Raw genomic sequence first — 18,381 nt, forward strand, 5'->3', positions numbered from 1 at the left:
TTGATAACATGAGAATTATGTACACTTTTATTTACATCAATTATTTAGGTAAATGAGAAAAATATCATTTGCGTAATAATTTGGAGCAGGGTGTATAGATTTTCTGATAAACACAGAATTATATAATGATATAACTCTTCATACAATCAGCCTATTCCCACTGGTTCTTTATGCTTCTTTTTTGAGGCTGACTTATTCCAACTGTGTTTACAATTGTTTTTCTACAGATGGTTCGAGCGAGTTCTCCCAGCGGTTTAAATGTAAAATGTTCAACTACATGGCTATCTGGAAATGCTTAGTACATATGTGCGTTAAGCCAGATAGCTGAACATGTAATGAGCTCTCACATTCTTGCCAAACACTGCATAACTATTCAACTTACAAGTGTAACTAAATGTGATGCTGTTCAGTAAAGAAATCCTGGCACTGAAAGCCTTGTGGAATAAAAGACAGACAGCGAGATGGATACATTCTGCATTGGGAGTAGGAATTAAAGATATGATTACATTCCAACCTTCTTAAAAAGTGAACAAACGATGAGGGTGTTAGTTGTAGGTACTGGGTACAGTGTTCTGGAGTAAACACATTGTGGTACGCCAGTGCCCCGGTGTGCAGCTATCCGTATTTAAAGCCACTCCAATGCTTCATCTTCAACATACATTAGAGTACATTCCTATTAAGTAATTCTTAAGTACTTCAAATAAGTGTAAATGGACGTTTGCATTTTAAAGCAATAGGAAGGTTGCCATTGATCATCTGATTGCACTTCACACTGACAGGAACAACATATGCTCTAAAACATTATAAGAGGAACAGTCATTTCCTCAATTATAGCACTACCTAATAGCTATCTAAAGGTTAGCCTTTGGTTGTACCAAAATATTTTAAACATTCTTTTATTTTTACTTATGCAGCATTACTCATTCAGATGCCTGAGCACAATTGCGGGGCGACCGAAGCCTGCTGGGGCTGAAGTGCAGTGGGAATTCGTAAATATATACGTTTTATTTTTGAAAGAATGCCTTATCCCCACAGCAGTCATTAACGATGGATAGGGGAATTGACAAAACATGACAACAAAAGCTTTGACTTTTGACAAGTTATGTCAAGGTAGGATTTTACTATAAAACAAAGTGGTCCCTACTTGGTCTTATTATCTATTTCTGTGAAATTCTAACGCAGTCCCTCATGAGCATTTCCTAAGGAATCACTATCACTATGAAAGACTTTTACAAAAATTAAAATTCTGGTAGTGTAAGGCATAAACATTTTTACTGACCCAAAAATGGTATAAAGGTGGAGTCAGAAAGTACTGGAACAGTGAGATTGTGTTAACATCATTCACGACATATCGGCAGCTAAATATGTGACAAATATAAAATATGTGATTTTAATTTCCCTAATAGCTAGGACTTTACACTTAGTCAAGTCCTGTTTAATCGTTTGTAGCGTGGTTTTGAGGACCAAAGAGAGGTTTTAGCGAGCTGGTCAGCACAGATTCATGTTTAGATAAATGATTTAATGTAGTATTCAATTCACAAACCTTTCAAGAAAAGATCTATAGTGCAAATTAACACTAATGTGCTGGCACTCTCCACGAGGTGGTGCAGGTATTAGGGTCACTCCTAAGTAAACCCCAAAAATATATACAATGTAATAAATATTAATACCGCACTCAGCCAGACACAATAAATGTGTCTAGTAAAGACAGAAGGTATTTGTTTGAAGAGTTTTGGTGAGATCTAACCATTTTGTGTATATTTCCACTATTTTGCTATTGAGAGACAGTTATACATTTTTTTAATTATTTTTTTCATTAATACATTTTTATTTTTTTCCTATTTTTTGCTTTTCTGTATATATTTTTTCATCTGATCAGACTGTCAAACATTTTTCAACTCTACAATCAGAGCGGAATCTTGCTATCAAATAGCGTACTAAGAATTGGTGGATCCACCCGACTCATTATATGTTATTTACATCACTGTAGATATATATATTTCTCTATCTATCGATATACATTGAGATTTGTACATTAGATTAATTTAATTGTGTGAGAATCAAATGTTATCTCACATATTAAGATCTTTTTTGTTTTTGCACCATTCTGTATATATCTTTTTATATATTTCTTACAATTTTTTGGTTTTCTTTAAAGAGATTTTCATCAAATACATTTTGCATAATTCAAATACCTTCTGTCTTTACTAGACACAGTTATTGTGTCTGAGTGCGGTATTAATACCTATTACATTGAAAAGATCCATAGTGTCAGTAAAATAGCACGGGTACAGACCTCACGAATAAAATGTAGTTCTATTACTGGATAAAACCAAGATTTGTTATCTTAATAGTTGAGTGGATCTGGCTGACATTATATTGTTCAACTGGTTAAATGCAGCCTGCATGCAAACATGATTTGGTGTGACTTTAAAAAACAGTTTTTTATTTTATTCATATGTTAGAAGAATCGCAAATAAATGTATACATGTTATATATATGTTAAACAAAAGTTCAGTTTTCAGTACACAGAGCTAAGCTGACCGCATAGTGAGAATGTCAAGAATTCACAGACAGATTTGAGCAGGAGAATCCTCTGGTAATTGGACTTTCTGCTCATCTTCCCAGCAGCTAAAGTTGTAGTTGCTGTGATTGTCACTGGTGCACCCTCAGGGCCCCCCTCCCACTGGGCTGAATGGGTTAAAACCCCTTCAGCCACTTACCTTTCTCCACTGCTGGGCTCCCTCTGTGCTGGAGAACTCTCCAACCCCTGCCGACGTCATATGCGAATGTGCATGCGCAGCAAGAGCCGCGCGTGCATTCAAACAGTCCATATGAAAACATTACTCAATGCTTTCCTATGGACGTCCAGCATCTTATCACTGTGATTTTCACAGTGAGAATTGTGGAAGCTGCTTCTAGTGGCTGTCAGTGAGACAGCCACTAGAGGCAGGATTAAACCTCAGTGAAACAGCAGTTTCTCTGAAAAGGCTATGTTTTCAGCTGCAGGGTTAAAACTAGTGGGACCTGGCACCCAGACCACTTCATTGAGCTGAAGTGGTTTGGGTGCCTATAGTGGTCATTTAAGCATTTCAGATTTTGCAGGTGAAAAACAAAAGCATATAAAATGTAGTAGAGTTGTTAAAACTTTATTCAAAACTTTATTCAGCAGTGATATAATAAACGCATATGTATCTGCCATGTTAAAATTAGGAGAGGGACAGCCAATATCAGGATAATTTGACATAGCAGCGGACTTAGCACTGTCTGGACATATCATGTAAATAAAGCCGCATTATTTTACTTGAAATTTGACATTTTAAGGGAGAATGCTAAGCTAATTGTACTGATTATGGTGCAAACAGTCTTTACAGTTAGTGTGAAACTATTTAAAGCATTTTGACAAAAAAGTAGCACCCAGTACTAAAATCTCAGTTCTGCAGCAGTTTAGCAAATGTGCAAGTGTCCATCTGACTTTGGTCGGCAATGATAGGAGGGGAGCATTAGGCTAACCTGGCAGGACAAAGAGGGGTCTGGCAAACTGTTGAAATAATCGGGTTCTCAAAGAGAGCAGTCAAGAGATTTGCCAGGAGTAAACACACTCTTTAGAACAGTCCTGTCCAACCTGCGGCCCCCCCAGATGTTGCTGAACTACAACTCCCATGATTCTTTCAATGGCACAGATAGCCATGGAATCATGGGAGTTGTAGTTCAGCAACATCTGGGGGTCCGCAGGTTGGACAGCCCTGCTTTAGAATATTCCATTCGAGACTCACCTGAAGGAGAGATGATGGCCACATGCTGTGTCTGAGATGTTTTACAATGGATATATGTCTTCCCAGGCTTCGATGTACACTGCAGCATTCGTCACAAATAAGAACACCACGGTTTATGGAGGCCCATCCAGGATCTGCATGTACAGAAAATTATTTGTCGTTAATAAATAGTCAAGGATTCATTATATTGCAACATGAATTACTTTTATAGGAAACTGTGCACAGTCAAATAGGTCTGTAAATGTGATGTGATTTGCATCTTATAAAACATATATTTGTTAAAAAATATACATATTTATTGCTTATAATATACATAATCCACATATGTATATAAACCTATGAACTTATATAAAAAGTAAACATAAAGTTATAATAAAAGTGGGAAATTGCATAGTTTCCCTATTTGTTTAACTTCTCTAAATGTTATTTTAAATAAACTGAACTTATCATGATTATGGTTTCTTTTAATTTAGAGGGGAAAAAATCTGTAATACGTGCGATGTGACTCACATAAAAAAAGGCCAGTGCTAGATTTAAAGCAAAACCACTATTTGAAGTCTAGCACATACATTGTGCTTAGCTGAAGAATATGAATTAAAAAAAAAATAAAAATTTAAAACAGAAAAATTGGAAATTTACAATCAAGTTTCATCACTCTGCTGGTGTATGATACAGGTAAAACTTGTAACTTTAATTTGTTTTAGAAGAACACTGTAGCGTTCTCATTCACAGTACACTTTGCACCAACCTTCCTATTATGCATCATATAATTAGAATTTTAATGTTTGTAATCCGGTCCATGGCAACACAAGCTATACACCCAAGCAAAGGATGACAATGTTGTACTTACAAGTTAATTAGCAGTTGCAATGCCAACTACAGCGCTTTATAATCTCATTTATAATTCGCCAAGAAGCATGTACAAAAAGGTTTGAAATCAAGAAATAGTCACAAAATAATACTTGCATTTTCTTTCAACATACACTGAGTTGTAGGACTTCTGATACAGTAATGTAATATGGTTACTAATCTAATGCTTCTCTATAAGGAGCATTGGAATCAATACTTCATAGAGAAGTATATGATTGATGGATTGCATAGTCATGTGTCAGCAATGCTTCTGTTTGAGAAGTATCTGACTGGACTAGAGATGTTAAATTTCTGAAAATGTTAAAGGGACACTATAGGCACCCAGACCACTTCAGCTCATTTAGGTGGTCTGGGTGCATAGCCACTAGAGGTGGAGTTAACCCCCTTTGAGGGTTAACTCCACCTCTAGTGGCTGTCTACAAGAGAGCCACTAGAGGGACTTAGAGGTCGTTAGGCAACTGTTGGTCGCCTGACACTGGACATTCTCACACTATGCATGAGAACATCCAGCGTCATGTATAACCCCTACATGCTTTCCTATGGGGTAAGTACTAATGAGAGAGTGGCCAAAGGCGGAGGCGAACCAGCGCCGGGGGACATAGGCGCTGGACTCAGGTAAGTGACGGAAGTGTTTTTTGATCCCTTCTGCACAATTACTGAAAATAGTTTGTTACATTGGGTTATGCTTGAAATAAAAGTATAGCTTATTCAGTTAATAAACAAAATAAATTAGATTTTTAAAATGTATTTTCTTTGTCACAAATGTAACTACAACGTACGAATATGTTAAAAACACATGAACTACATTAGAAACTCTTTTACCAGTACATGAGAGCAGTCAACCCCTCCTTTGTGCTCCCCCACCCCCAATTAATAAATAAATAAAAATGAAGTACTGAAGAAACCATCAACATAACTGTACATAAAAAAATAAAAGAATATTAAATTGTGTCTACTTCTCCTGCTGATTCCTAGTTCCAAAAAGAGAGAAAGCAGTCCAGACCCCTAAACCACTTGCTTCCTAGGGGTGTTTAGGATGTCCCCCTTTTACCTATTTTAGTAAAGTGCATATTTTATCAGAAGACACTGATACATAATACAACAGGATGGGAAGATCCCCCTTGTTGTTAAGCTAACACGGCTAAGTTCTCTAGAAGTGAGTTTTCTCATAGGGAAGTATTGGCTAATGCTTCCATATCAGAAGAATCTGATTGTATGTCTCTTCATTCAATTCCATGAAGTATTTTACATTTCACCTCTAGAAGTCAAGGATGTGTGTCGTCATCCTGGTAGCATTTGGAAAACATTTCTTTTGACAGTATTTGCAAATTAAATAAATTCCATTATGGAAATATTTCCAAATGCTGGATGTTAATCTCACCATTTGAGAGTAGGGTTGGGGGATTGAGGGGCTAGATTAAAGGTAAACACTAACAGGTTTATTTACTAAAATCGATCATTCAAAGGGAAATTCACATTTATCGGGTTACTTCAACCAATAATTAAAAAAAAAAAAATAATAATAATAATAATAATAATATGGGGGTGAATGAGTGAGGGGAGACACAAGCAGAGAACATCTGTCACCGCTGTACACACAGATGACAGACGTTTATTTTGCACAGAACTGACTTTGGAAATCCGGAACAGACTTTCTGACAAAGTCACATGCGTGGTGTTACTAGCACCCGTCCCCCCTCCCCCCCCCCCCCCCTGCTGTTGTGACGTTGGATACTGTTATGTACCTACCTGCACAATGAAAATAAAGAATTAAAAAAAAAAAAATCTAAGACAAGGTAAACTATTTTATTCATAAACTAACCAGCTTCCCTAAGGAGTTTTAATTCAAGTACAAACATCTTAAGACAATGTATTGCCCCACAGTAAACCCAGAATGTAGAAGCCTGCCCTGAAGATTAAACATCAAATAAAGCTGAATTCACAGTATTAAGTATATAACAATGAAGGAATTCATGCTAACCCGTACAAGAGAATATGGCTCTACTAGATACAATATACGCAGTGTGTGCCAGTAATACAAAACAACAAATGGCTTTATTATACAAGTAACAATTAAAGACATAGCTATTCTGCATATTCTCATTAAAGGGAAACTCTCAGCACCATAATCACAACAGCTTATAATATCCTTTTATGGTAAAAGTATAAGTTGGGTAACTAAAATAATAGCCATTTAATATAGACAATAGAAGTGATTTGCAGCTACAACGTGCAATCAATTAAGCTCTCTAAGCCTGCTTCATCTTTTCCCATTCCCTAAGCAGTTGCTATGGCAGAACCTGGTCAGTTAACCTGTGGCTTCCAGACATCAAGTACGCCACCAAAAGGATGAGCATAATTCTACCACCCGACATCCAAAACGCTAGTAAATGAATGTGATTTTATTACCATTTTATTTTTCAGACTTCCTTAGCTCTTGTTGCCATGTTTCAAGCATTAAGGCATCCTGTGTTCTACTAAATGTCGGAAGATACTCAGTTGATATGGGTGAAGGCTGGCTGCATGTGGTATAGTTACATAGTTACATAGCTGAAAAGAGACATGCGTCCATCAAGTTCAGCCTTTCTCACATTAGGAAAAAAATCCATCTTCACCCCAGATTGGCAGTCAGATATCTCCCTGTATCAAGAAGCTATCACTCTACTGATTAATTACTCCACTACTTAAAAAGTATATCCCTCTACTCTATTCTATATCTTCACTTATACCTCTCTTTGAATCTAGGGACTGGGACCAGTCCCACAGTTGGAATCTTTATTGTACAAATGTTAAACCAAAAAAAACAAAAAACAAAACAAGGAAAGTGTATTGACGTTTTGAAAACGCCGACTTATAGATAAGGCGACGACAGAAAATGTCTATGTTGTATTAGGACCAATAGTACATAACTCCGGCAATGTTTATCATATGCTATATATACACAATGTCAAATGCTTTTCTCAAAATAAAGTATTCAAAAAAAAAAGTATATCCCAGTATGTTATGTTTTTGCAAGTATTTATCCAATTGATGAAAAGGAAGGGATATCAGGTGTAGCGCTCTAATGGTAGTGGATATATAGAAATGATTAAAGGAATCCTTGCTGTACCTTGATAGGCCATATACACTTATGGGTAGTCTCACTATATTCAGGTCAACCTTAAACAAAAAACACAAATATACAGAACATAGTGTAACCTGTATACAGAGTGTAAATCAAAAAAAAAAAAAAGGTGCGTTGATCACTAACTCACACTTTAAAGAGCTATCACACTAGCTCAGGTATATGCGCCTTAGGGTCCGTAGAGGCGACCCTCACCCTCCTTTAGGTCCAAGTTTTCTCCAGGTGCAGTGTCCTAGGTAATGGGTATAGGAGGGAACATATAGCGTAGTACAGTCTATGTATATAGGAGGTATAGTACGAGGTAATGTTTATATACTCACAAACCCTGAGCCAATATATCGGCTCGCTTCATAAGGTGTATGTGGTTAAGGACCACATTCCTTCTTTGTAAAAGCAGGTAGGAATAAAAGCCGTAAGTGTGAAAAATATATATATGTAATTTATTATGTATAAAAAATAGTATAACATGTAACTTTAAAAATAGTATGCAGATAAAATAACACTAGTGGCTATAGTCCAAAAAGCAATTCTGTCTGCTCACTGTTCATCCAGGACGCGTTTCACCAAATTGGCTTCCTCAGCACATTTTTATATTCTTAGATTATTGCCTGTCCCCTTTTTGCCCCTGCTTCTGCAGTATAGATGAAATTATGAGCCACACGTTATAAAAATATATATATATATATATATTGCTCAATCACTAGGGATACATAAGCTAATGTATCAATACTAGATGAATTACTGCTCTCTCTGATGTATCTTTATGAATTTTCCGAGGACTATATCCACTAATATGGCACAGGACAGTTTTAATACGGCCATATAAGTGGAACGCACTGTGGAACGCACCGTGGAACGCATGATGCTAATGGAGCCGAAACCGGAAGTGACCATACCCGGAAGCAGCCAAACGAAGAGGAGACTTGAAACGCAGGGCATCTCCGTTCCCATGGAGATTGCCCGCGAAAAATACAAGCCTGAAGCCCACAATCAACAAAGGTATATAAGCAGGAAGGAGTCCACAATGTCTTCTGAACATTTTTCCAGCTGAGGAAGCCAATTTGGTGAAACGCGTCCTGGATGAACAGTGAGCAGACAGAATTGCTTTTTGGACTATAGCCACTAGTGTTATTTTATCTGCATACTATTTTTAAAGTTACATGTTATACTATTTTTTATACATAATAAATTACATATATATATTTTTCACACTTACGGCTTTTATTCCTACCTGCTTTTACAAAGAAGGAATGTGGTCCTTAACCACATTCACCTTATGAAGCGAGCCGATATATTGGCTCAGGGTTTGTGAGTATATAAACATTACCTCGTACTATACCTCCTATATACATAGACTGTACTACGCTATATGTTCCCTCCTATACCCATTACCTAGGACACTGCACCTGGAGAAAACTTGGACCTAAAGGAGGGTGAGGGTCGCCTCTACGGACCCTAAGGCGCATATACCTGAGCTAGTGTGATAGCTCTTTAAAGTGTGAGTTAGTGATCAACGCACCTTTTTTTTTTTTTTATTTACACTCTGTATACAGGTTACACTATGTTCTGTATATTTGTGTTTTTTGTTTAAGGTTGACCTGAATATAGTGAGACTACCCATAAGTGTATATGACCTATCAAGGTACAGCAAGGATTCCTTTAATCATTTCTATATATCCACTACCATTAGAGCGCTACACCTGATATCCCTTCCTTTTCCACTATCTCTGATAGAAAGATAAGCACAGTGGTATAGCAGCTCACGAAAATATATATCTTTGGAACTATCCAGATTGTAAACCTATACACATAAGCGCTTGTACTTCCCATTCTATTTATCCAATTGTTGTTTAAACATATGTATTGACTCTGATAAAGCCACCTCTTTAGGCAGAGAATTCCACATCCTTGTTCTTTCTGTAAAAAAATAAAAAATAAATTCCCTTGCCTCAGACTAAAACTCCTTTCTTCCAGTCTAAATGTGTGACCTTGTGTCCTATGTATGGTCCTGTTTATTGATAGATTTCCAGACAATGGTTTGTAATGGTCACAATATATATGCATAATACTATCATATCCCCTCTGAGGCTCAGTTTTTCCAAACTAAAGATATTTAAATTCTGCTATAAATTCTGTTAATACAGTCTTAGTCATCCCAGCAACTACACTGCAGGAGGCTAGCAGCTGAGAGTAACTTTTAGGACTGACTAGCAGAATAGGACTTGTATAAAGAAAAAATAATTAGCACTGGTAAGGAACATAATGCAGGAACGAATAATAATAGATAGAACAAATGTAAGGTATGCGCTACAAAGCATGCGTACCAGTGCAGGTCTATGTTCGTGGAAATTTCCCCTAACATGGACAAGCGCACTAGAGCAGGGAATCCCTCTAATCTATCTTTGGGGATAATTCCCCAAACATAGACCAGCTCTCTAATGTGGGGTATCCCCCGAATCCCCACGCTAGAGAGCCGGTCGTTATTACGAGCCATTGATATGATTTGGCAACAGTTACAAAACAAACAAACAAAAAGTCAAAATGTGATCCCCATGCTGCCCCTTCCTCTTGTGTTTTTATACCCCACCTCTTCTAGATTGTAAGCTTGTTTGAGCAAGAACCTCATTATGGCAGAGAATTGAGCAGTGATACTGCAGGGAAATGATCTATACACCAAAACTACTTTAGTAAGCTAAAGTTGTTTTGGTGACTTTAGTGTCCCTTTAACCCCTTAAGGACACATGACATGTGTGACATGTCATGATTCCCTTTTATTCCAGAAGTTTGGTCCTTAAGGGGTTAATTCAATTCAGAATGTCCTTTCCAAGTTGAAATGTTTTTCCATGTATGTACTGAATAAAACAAGTTTGGCAAGAAAAGGTACCCCTGCCTGGGACTGGACAGCTCTGGCTCTGTTTGTGAGGGTGCCCTCTCTGAGCTGGAAGGCAGATCAACAGATCTCCTGTTTTTGGCCCTGCACCCCCTCACTTCATCAAAAGTGCTTTGTGGTCTGCACTAATGATGACTAAGAGCAGCACAGCCAGAGCTCCGTGTTATTGACTAAGGGCCAGAACCAAAGGGGAGCTAAAAATGATCTGCACCAAATATTAAATTCCAACCTCCAAATGATATTGCACCAAATATTAAATTCCATCGTTACTGTATTTGTAAAATATCTGTAGGAACCATGTCTGTTAACATCATGCCCATGTGAGCAATAATTATATATATTCAGAATGTATCTCGTGAGTCTCTTGGTTTCTACACCACTGATCAGAATACATACAGATAAGAAAACAAAATAATATTAAAGGGGTCACAGGAAAGGAAGACGGGGAAAAGGGTTGGCACCATGATGATCAGGCCGGGGACTAACTCTAACCTCTTATAGTAAACAGTTCAAGTTTACAGATTTGTCCCAGAAAGACCAAGTTTTATAATAGGAGAGAAGGTTACCCATGATCACTGCAGTGCGTTGGTAGATTATTATGTTGTCTTCAATAAAGGTTTTAATCTCTCTAATGCTAGGTAATTCCTGTTTGAGCCAATTGGTTGCTATAGAAGAATATACTCTTGTTAATCCCTTAGTAAATACGTTAAATGCTTTATATCTTTCCTTTCCAGGCAACAAAAAAAAAAAAAAAAAAAACATAACTTACTTACCTGTGCACTATCCCAAATCCCTATGGCACTTTTAAACCTGGAGGTTTTTTTTTTTTTAGAATCACTCCAATGGCCATTGAAGTGCAAGCTCATCTGCCATGTCAAGGCACAAACCTCTTAGTTGAGTCCTACGCTAACAATTCACCTTGTTGCTTTCAGCGAAAATACTAAATCCCAAATGGTACAGAAATGGGTATTTTTATTCACCTTGTTGCTTTCAGCGATAATGCTATATCCCAAATGGTACAGAAATGGGTATTTTTATTCACCTTGTTGCTTTCAGCGATAATGCTATATCCCAAATGCTACAGAAATGGGTATTTTTTTTATAAATCTCTACACATTTATTAACTCTTAAATGATTACTCAAAACCACCATGACCATTTCAGTGATTTGAAGTGGTCATGGTGGTAGGAGTCATTATGTGCAGTGTTTCAACACTGCGCATACTGGGGGGACCTGGCTAACGCAGAACAAGATGGCCGCATGAAAATTTGCTCTGGCACCTGGGCATACAATCCAAGTTAATCCCAGCCAACAAAGCTTCATCTAAACCCAAGAAACGACTATGTCTCAACACAAAACTAAGAAAAGCTCTGCCAAGGCGAAAAAGCTCTAGTTTTTCAGCCAGAAACACACACCTGCGACACTGGCCGCGCAGGCCTTGCTCAAAGATGGCGGAGAGGAGTCTAAACCACCAGAGGACTATCCAACTGTGGAAAATAAACACGGACCTCTCTGCAGCAACCCTGCATAGACGCAAATATTTCTCCCATATTGCTGAGGCCTTGAGAGCGCACGGCCTAGGGTACAGGTCGGGATTTCCCACAAAACTCTACCCTGTGTAGAGTCAAAGGATGTTAAATTTTGAAGTTACCCGTTTTGATAATGGTTTGCCCGAGGGAGGTGGGGGATAAGAACTCACTAGGGGAAAACTACAATCCATCTTATTGTACAGGAAGAGTTGGGTTAAGCACAATAAGGCACCCCACTTCAAAGCTACGACACAGCGACAACTCCAAATACTGAAGTACACCAGCGTGGTGCCTCAATGACACCTTATTACAAAAGGCATAATTCAAGGACAAATTATCAGATGACATCTCTACATACTTTCAGTTGAACACTACTGAAATCTCACCTGTCACAACCTGACAAGCTCACAAAGCAGTGATAAGGGGATTCCTAATAAGTAGAGCGTCACACCTACACCGCTTGTCACAAAAAGAATATCTCACATTGTTGCGTTCGCCGAGAGATAACACAAATGCCCAATTACTAAATCCATCAAGAGAAACCCAACTACAAATTGACAAAATCAAAACAAGGCTAAACGACATACACTTCCAAAAGACAACACTCATGATCCAAAAACTGAAATTACACATGTACACACAGGGTAACGGAGCGGGAAAAGCAATGGCAATATTCAGCAAAAAAAACAACATTCCAAAATACTGTTTCTAACAACAGACCTGGGGAATAAAATATATAAATCACAAGATATAAACAATATAATAGCTGAGTACTATAGTACAACCTAAAACTCTATACAACCTAAAGGACGTCAAAGTTGCCCACCAGCCCACGCAACAAGACATTGATAACTTCCTAGCCAAAGTCTCACTCCCTACGATTTTACCAACATACAGTTTCTCTGAAACTGCTATGTTTATTTTAAAAAAAAAAGGGTTAATCCTAGAGGGACCTGGCACCCAGATCACCTCATTAAGCTGAAGTGGTCTGGGTGCCTAGAGTGGTCCTTTAATGGTTTTGCTAGTACACCACTAAGCTCTTTTAATAGCTTTTGGTGTATTCCATCAGGTCCCATTGACTTATTTGTCTTTATTTTTGAGAGTTGAAATAGAAAAAAATGGATCCTCTTCTACATACCTTCCTTCTTTTGTTTTTAATCTACCGTATATACTCGAGTACCAGGACGTACTTGGAAACAGAGTAATCTGAATGTACCTTTCCTGGTTAAATACTTTGTTATTATTATAAGACGAGTTTTTCGGCACATTTTGTGCTGAAAAACCCCAAATAGTCTTATACTCGAGTCAGTGTCTGTATTATGGCAATTTACATAGACAGCCACTAGAGGTCACTTCCTGATTTCTAGCAAGGATTGTGAGGGCCTCCAGCGTCGCTCATTTCCCCATAGGAAAGCATTGAAATTCGTTTTCAATGTTTTCCTATGGGGAGACCTAATGTGCATGCGCAGCATTGCCGCGCAAGCGCATTAGGTCTCCTCGGCCGGTGGGCGGGATCAGTCTCGCCCACCGGCCGACTGAATCAGAAGGAGGAGCGGCACGGAGGAGGGGACAGCGACGAGGGACATCGTCGCTGCCTCAGGTAAGTGACTGAAGGGGTTTTCACCCCTTCAGTAACCGGGGATTGGTGGTGGGAGGGAGAGGGTACCCCCAGTGCCAGGAAAACTGATTTCCTGGCACTGGAGTTTCCCTTTAAATGTTTTAATTGTCATGACACCTTCATCAAATCTGTGTGTGTGCTCCAGATTGTTACAAAGCAGTGGGTTTCAGTCCAGTTCTTGAATCTTCATTTTAGACTTCATTTTAGACTTAAACCATATGTTGTTTCCTACACAGATTCATATATATAAACCCACTGTAAAACTTACAATATGAATGTTAGATTTATTTTTTTATTCTTTTAAAAAGCACCATTACCCCATAAATACAGCATTGAGCCTTCCTCCACACAACACTCATGCATGATGGCTGAGTGTTGTATGTGTGGGGCAGAATCCAAAAAGAAAAGCCCAGGGCTGCAGGAGGGGTGTCTGATTTTGCTTACAGTCCTGGGATTTCTTTTTCCTGCTTGGAGAAAAAGTATGTATCTTAAAGGGACACTATAGTCACCTGAACAACTTTAGCTTAATTAAGCAGTTTTGGTGTATAGAACATGCCCCTGCAGCCTCACTGCTCAATCCTCTGCCATTTAGGAGTTAAATCCCTTTGTTTATGAACCCTAGTCACACCTCCCTGCATGTGACTTGCACAGCCTTCCATAAACACTTCCTGTAAGGAGAGCCCTATTTATGCTTTCTTTATTGCAAGTTCTGTTTAATTACGATTTTCTTATCCCCTGCTATGTTAATAGCTTGCTAGACCCTGCAAGAGCCTCCTGTATGTGATTAAAGTTCAATTTAGAGATTGAGATACAATTATTTAAGGTAAATTGCATCTGTTTGAAAGTGAAACCAGTTTTTTTTTTCATGCAGGCCCTGTCAATCATAGCCAGGGGAGGTGTGGCTAGGGCTGCATAAACAGAAACAAAGTGATTTAACTCCTAAATGACAGTGAATTGAGCAGTGAAATTGCAGGGGAATGATCTATACACTAAAACTGCTTTATTTAGCTAAAGTAATTTAGGTGACTATAGTGTTCCTTTAAAACTGTATCAATAACGATGTTAAAAAAAAAACACATTATAAATATGTATAACTTTTGCGGTATGTAGTAAAAAAATATGTCACACTGGGAATTTATCATTTAAACGTTTTCTTTGAAAAACTCTGTAGACTTTACATGACAAAGCTTGTATTTGTAAACTTTAAACAAACTAGCTCAAGGTCAGAAAAATGTATCCTTCAAACTGCTGCACATACAGATAGATGAATGTTTGGTGTTCAGAGACACACATTAGTACATACAGGAGTCATTTCCTGAGTGACCCATAAGTGACCTGCCCTTCCCACCTACTTCATCAAGTCTCAGCAAGATACTGAAAATAAACTCCTACTCTACAGCAAGGATTGAGAATGTTATTTTTTATTTTTTAATTCCAGGGCAGATTTCATCATCAAGCCTGACTGGCAATGCTTAAAGGAACACTATAGCATAATACATATAAATATGTATTCCCAACGCTATAGTGTCCTTGTCACCAAAGAAAAAAATAAAGGTGATATACTTAGCCTTTTCCCTAGCCACGTCAGTCTTCTTCATGTCTCTCTGCCTCTTTGGCTGAGATCATTAATGTTGATGATCTCAGCCAATCCAATGTTTTCCCATAGGAACGCCTCGGGAGGCTAGTGCGCATTACGCCAATCAGATGGTCTCCACGTCGGCAGCCACTAGAGGCAGGTTAAACGATGTAGACATTGTCTTTCTGCAATGTTTTCAACTGCAGGCCTAAAAGGGGGGAAGGGCACATGGCACATGGCACACAGACCACTTTATTTAAAATGAATTTGTCTGGGTGCCTATAGTGTTCCTTCTTACAGCCACTCCGAGCATCATAATTACTATAGCTGGTCCCTCGGCTTCAAGCGAGTGTTTTGTTTTGTTTTGTTTTTTTAAACAAAAAAATAATGGAGAATTCTCTGCCACACAGAGCCCACCCTCAAGCTTCAGACATCATAATGAAGAACTTTAATTTCTTCATTATATGTCCAAGCATTTGTACACCACGCATTAGGAGGCCATAGACCTGTTTGAGAGGATTTAGCCAAACAGCAAACATCACCAGTATTAACCAATCAACAAGCATGTAGAGTTCCGCTGGCATCATCAGAACAGAGAATTTTTGTAATTTTTTTTTTTTTTAACAAATAAAGACAGTCCTAATTCACTCTCTGCATGGAGAGCGGTACAGAGTCCTCTCTGAACCCAAGTTGTTATAGATCTTCAAGAGACCATTCAAAAATCTCGCCTTTTAAAAATCCTGCAACAAAACAGAATGTCCCAATCATTTAGTGACTAGTAGGTTGCATAGAGCTTCCCTTACTAATTCATGAGGATATCTAATGGATTTTAGAAATCATAAAATAACTTATTATTGGTTAATAATAGTATTAATAATTTTGCACCATGGAATCCTGGTTCAATGAAACATACAATGAAACTGTGTTAAAGACACACCTGTAACACCAGAAACACTTCAGCGAGCTGACTGTTTACAGCCAATAAGCGAAGTCCTGCCCTGCCAGGCTTAGCTCAGACAGAAAGCTGCCAGCTGCAGTGAAGGCATGGAGTGACGTCCAACGAACCCCATGTAGCAAGTCAAACCGTTATAAAGGGATTGCTTACCTATACTGTGTGCTATATATATCCACCTGCACTAAAACAAACCACCCACTTGCTCAGCAAGTCGGCGTGTCAAGGGTTAATAGCACATACAGTATATTTTGAGACTCTCTGTCATAACCAGGAATCTAAGAAGTCGATGCTAAATTCTTCCATCAGGATGCAGAGGCTAATTGCACTGCATACTAAAAAGAGCAATATGTGCTACATGTTCAATAATTGATTGTTTAAATGCCGGCTTGCTCTATTTTCGTCCTATATAAAGAAACTATAAAAAAATATCATGAATTGCCCTTGATTGCAGTAACAAGGAAAGCACAATGTGAGTTTTTGATAACTGCAACAATACAAAAGGTATCCCACAGGTAAAAGCTTTTTCAGTCGTGGAACTCTCATGTGGATTATGGTTTAAGAGGGGCATTGTATTAAAAATAATTATTGAAAATGGCTGCATGCACTGCTGAGACAATGTTGCAGCTGTAGGGGACAACTAACTGTGCTTCTGGGTACTGTATCGAAATTTTAAAACCATAAATATACTATATGACCTGGATTAAGGACTCTAAAAATAAGCTAAATATCAGATAATGGGATTTATTATTCACTGGACTCTCCTGAAAGTCCAAAAACAAAGGGTGAAACAGGTGGAATTCGAGTAGATGTCTTTTCATTTCATTGAGTATGTCCAAGTGTAGTGCCCACTGACCAACACATGCAATTCCTCCCCATGCTAGGGTTGAACAATTCCGAGGGGCAGGCAACAGAGTGTGTACCAAGTCCTCCAGCAAGGTTCAATACAAAAGGTCATCTTCATATTATGTATTGTGTATTTTGTTCTTTTTATAGGAATACTCACATCAAAAAACAGTGTTATCATAAAACACAGGTTTTGGTTAGAGTAACCCTTGCTGGAGGGTCTGCCCTACCTCCAAATGAGTAAGAGGGAGAGGGAGAGAGAGAGAGACAAAACTTATCTCTTTTCCAGTGATGAGATCAAGTTCTCCCACAGCCTAATCCTACACATCTGACCTCATTCACGCTCACCAGAGGGAATGATAGGTCAGGCTGAAGGATCCAGAACACAGAGGCAGCACAGGTTGGGGAGGGGTAAAGGGCGAGAGGCATGCGGCACAACTTGCTGGTGTCAAAAGCAAAATTTGGTACAGGATCCATATTAGCCAGTCTGGAACTCTTGTGCCCATGTTGCTGCCCAAAGTAGGCAGGAGTGGTTAATCCTCTATCTGTGCAGAATCAAAAAGCTGCTCATACTGACCATTCCAAATCCATGAAGTGGTCATGGTGTTTGAAGTAACCCTTTAATACAAGCCTCAGGTGATGCATTTTGTATTTTTTTTTTCTCAACAATAATTATCTCATGGGTCCTTGTCCAACTGGGGGTTTAGGTTATTTCTGAAAACCCTGTATCTAATTTACTCAACACAATTTTAAAGGGACAGGAAAACATGCCCTTAATCAAGAGGGCAGGGAGCTTTATTTGGAAAGGTACCAAAAGATTTACATGGCAGCTATGTAATGTATTTAAGGCTCCTACTAAGACTTTGCTGCCCCACTATGTGAGTGAAAGGTTAAAGATTGAGAGGTTCAAGAGGTAGAAAGGCTTCATTGATTGAATGGGACATCCCAAGTCAAACAATGCTTTTACTAGCAAATTCAATGATTAAATTGGTGTTTTTTTCTATTTATTGGGTTCTGAGTTATCATTCAAACCTTAACCTGAGCCTATATTTCATTAGCAATTATTGTATAAGTTACTGCCCCTTTAACCCCTTAAGGACCAAACTTCAGGAATAAAAGGGAATCATGACATGTCACACGTCATGTGTCCTTAAGGGGTTAAGAATAGGTTTCCAATGTATCAAAAGAGGCTACAAAGGG

The 18,381-nt window shown here is 38.3% G+C and overlaps 1 protein-coding gene across 4 annotated transcripts in view; it reads right to left on the minus strand.

Moving 5' to 3' along the window:
• Nucleotides 1-18,381, minus strand: part of GIT1 (GIT ArfGAP 1) — a 164,080-nt gene that overhangs the window by 108,054 nt on the left and 37,645 nt on the right. For all 4 annotated transcript variants that reach the window (XM_063450008.1, XM_063450007.1, XM_063450006.1 and 1 more), the window contains exon 2: nt 3,777-3,910. In XM_063450008.1, the coding sequence (XP_063306078.1) occupies nt 3,777-3,910 (134 nt within the window). The remainder of the gene's footprint in view (nt 1-3,776; nt 3,911-18,381) is intronic.

The sequence above is a fragment of the Pelobates fuscus genome, chromosome 1, assembly GCF_036172605.1.
Source record: "Pelobates fuscus isolate aPelFus1 chromosome 1, aPelFus1.pri, whole genome shotgun sequence".
NCBI lineage: Eukaryota > Metazoa > Chordata > Amphibia > Anura > Pelobatidae > Pelobates > Pelobates fuscus.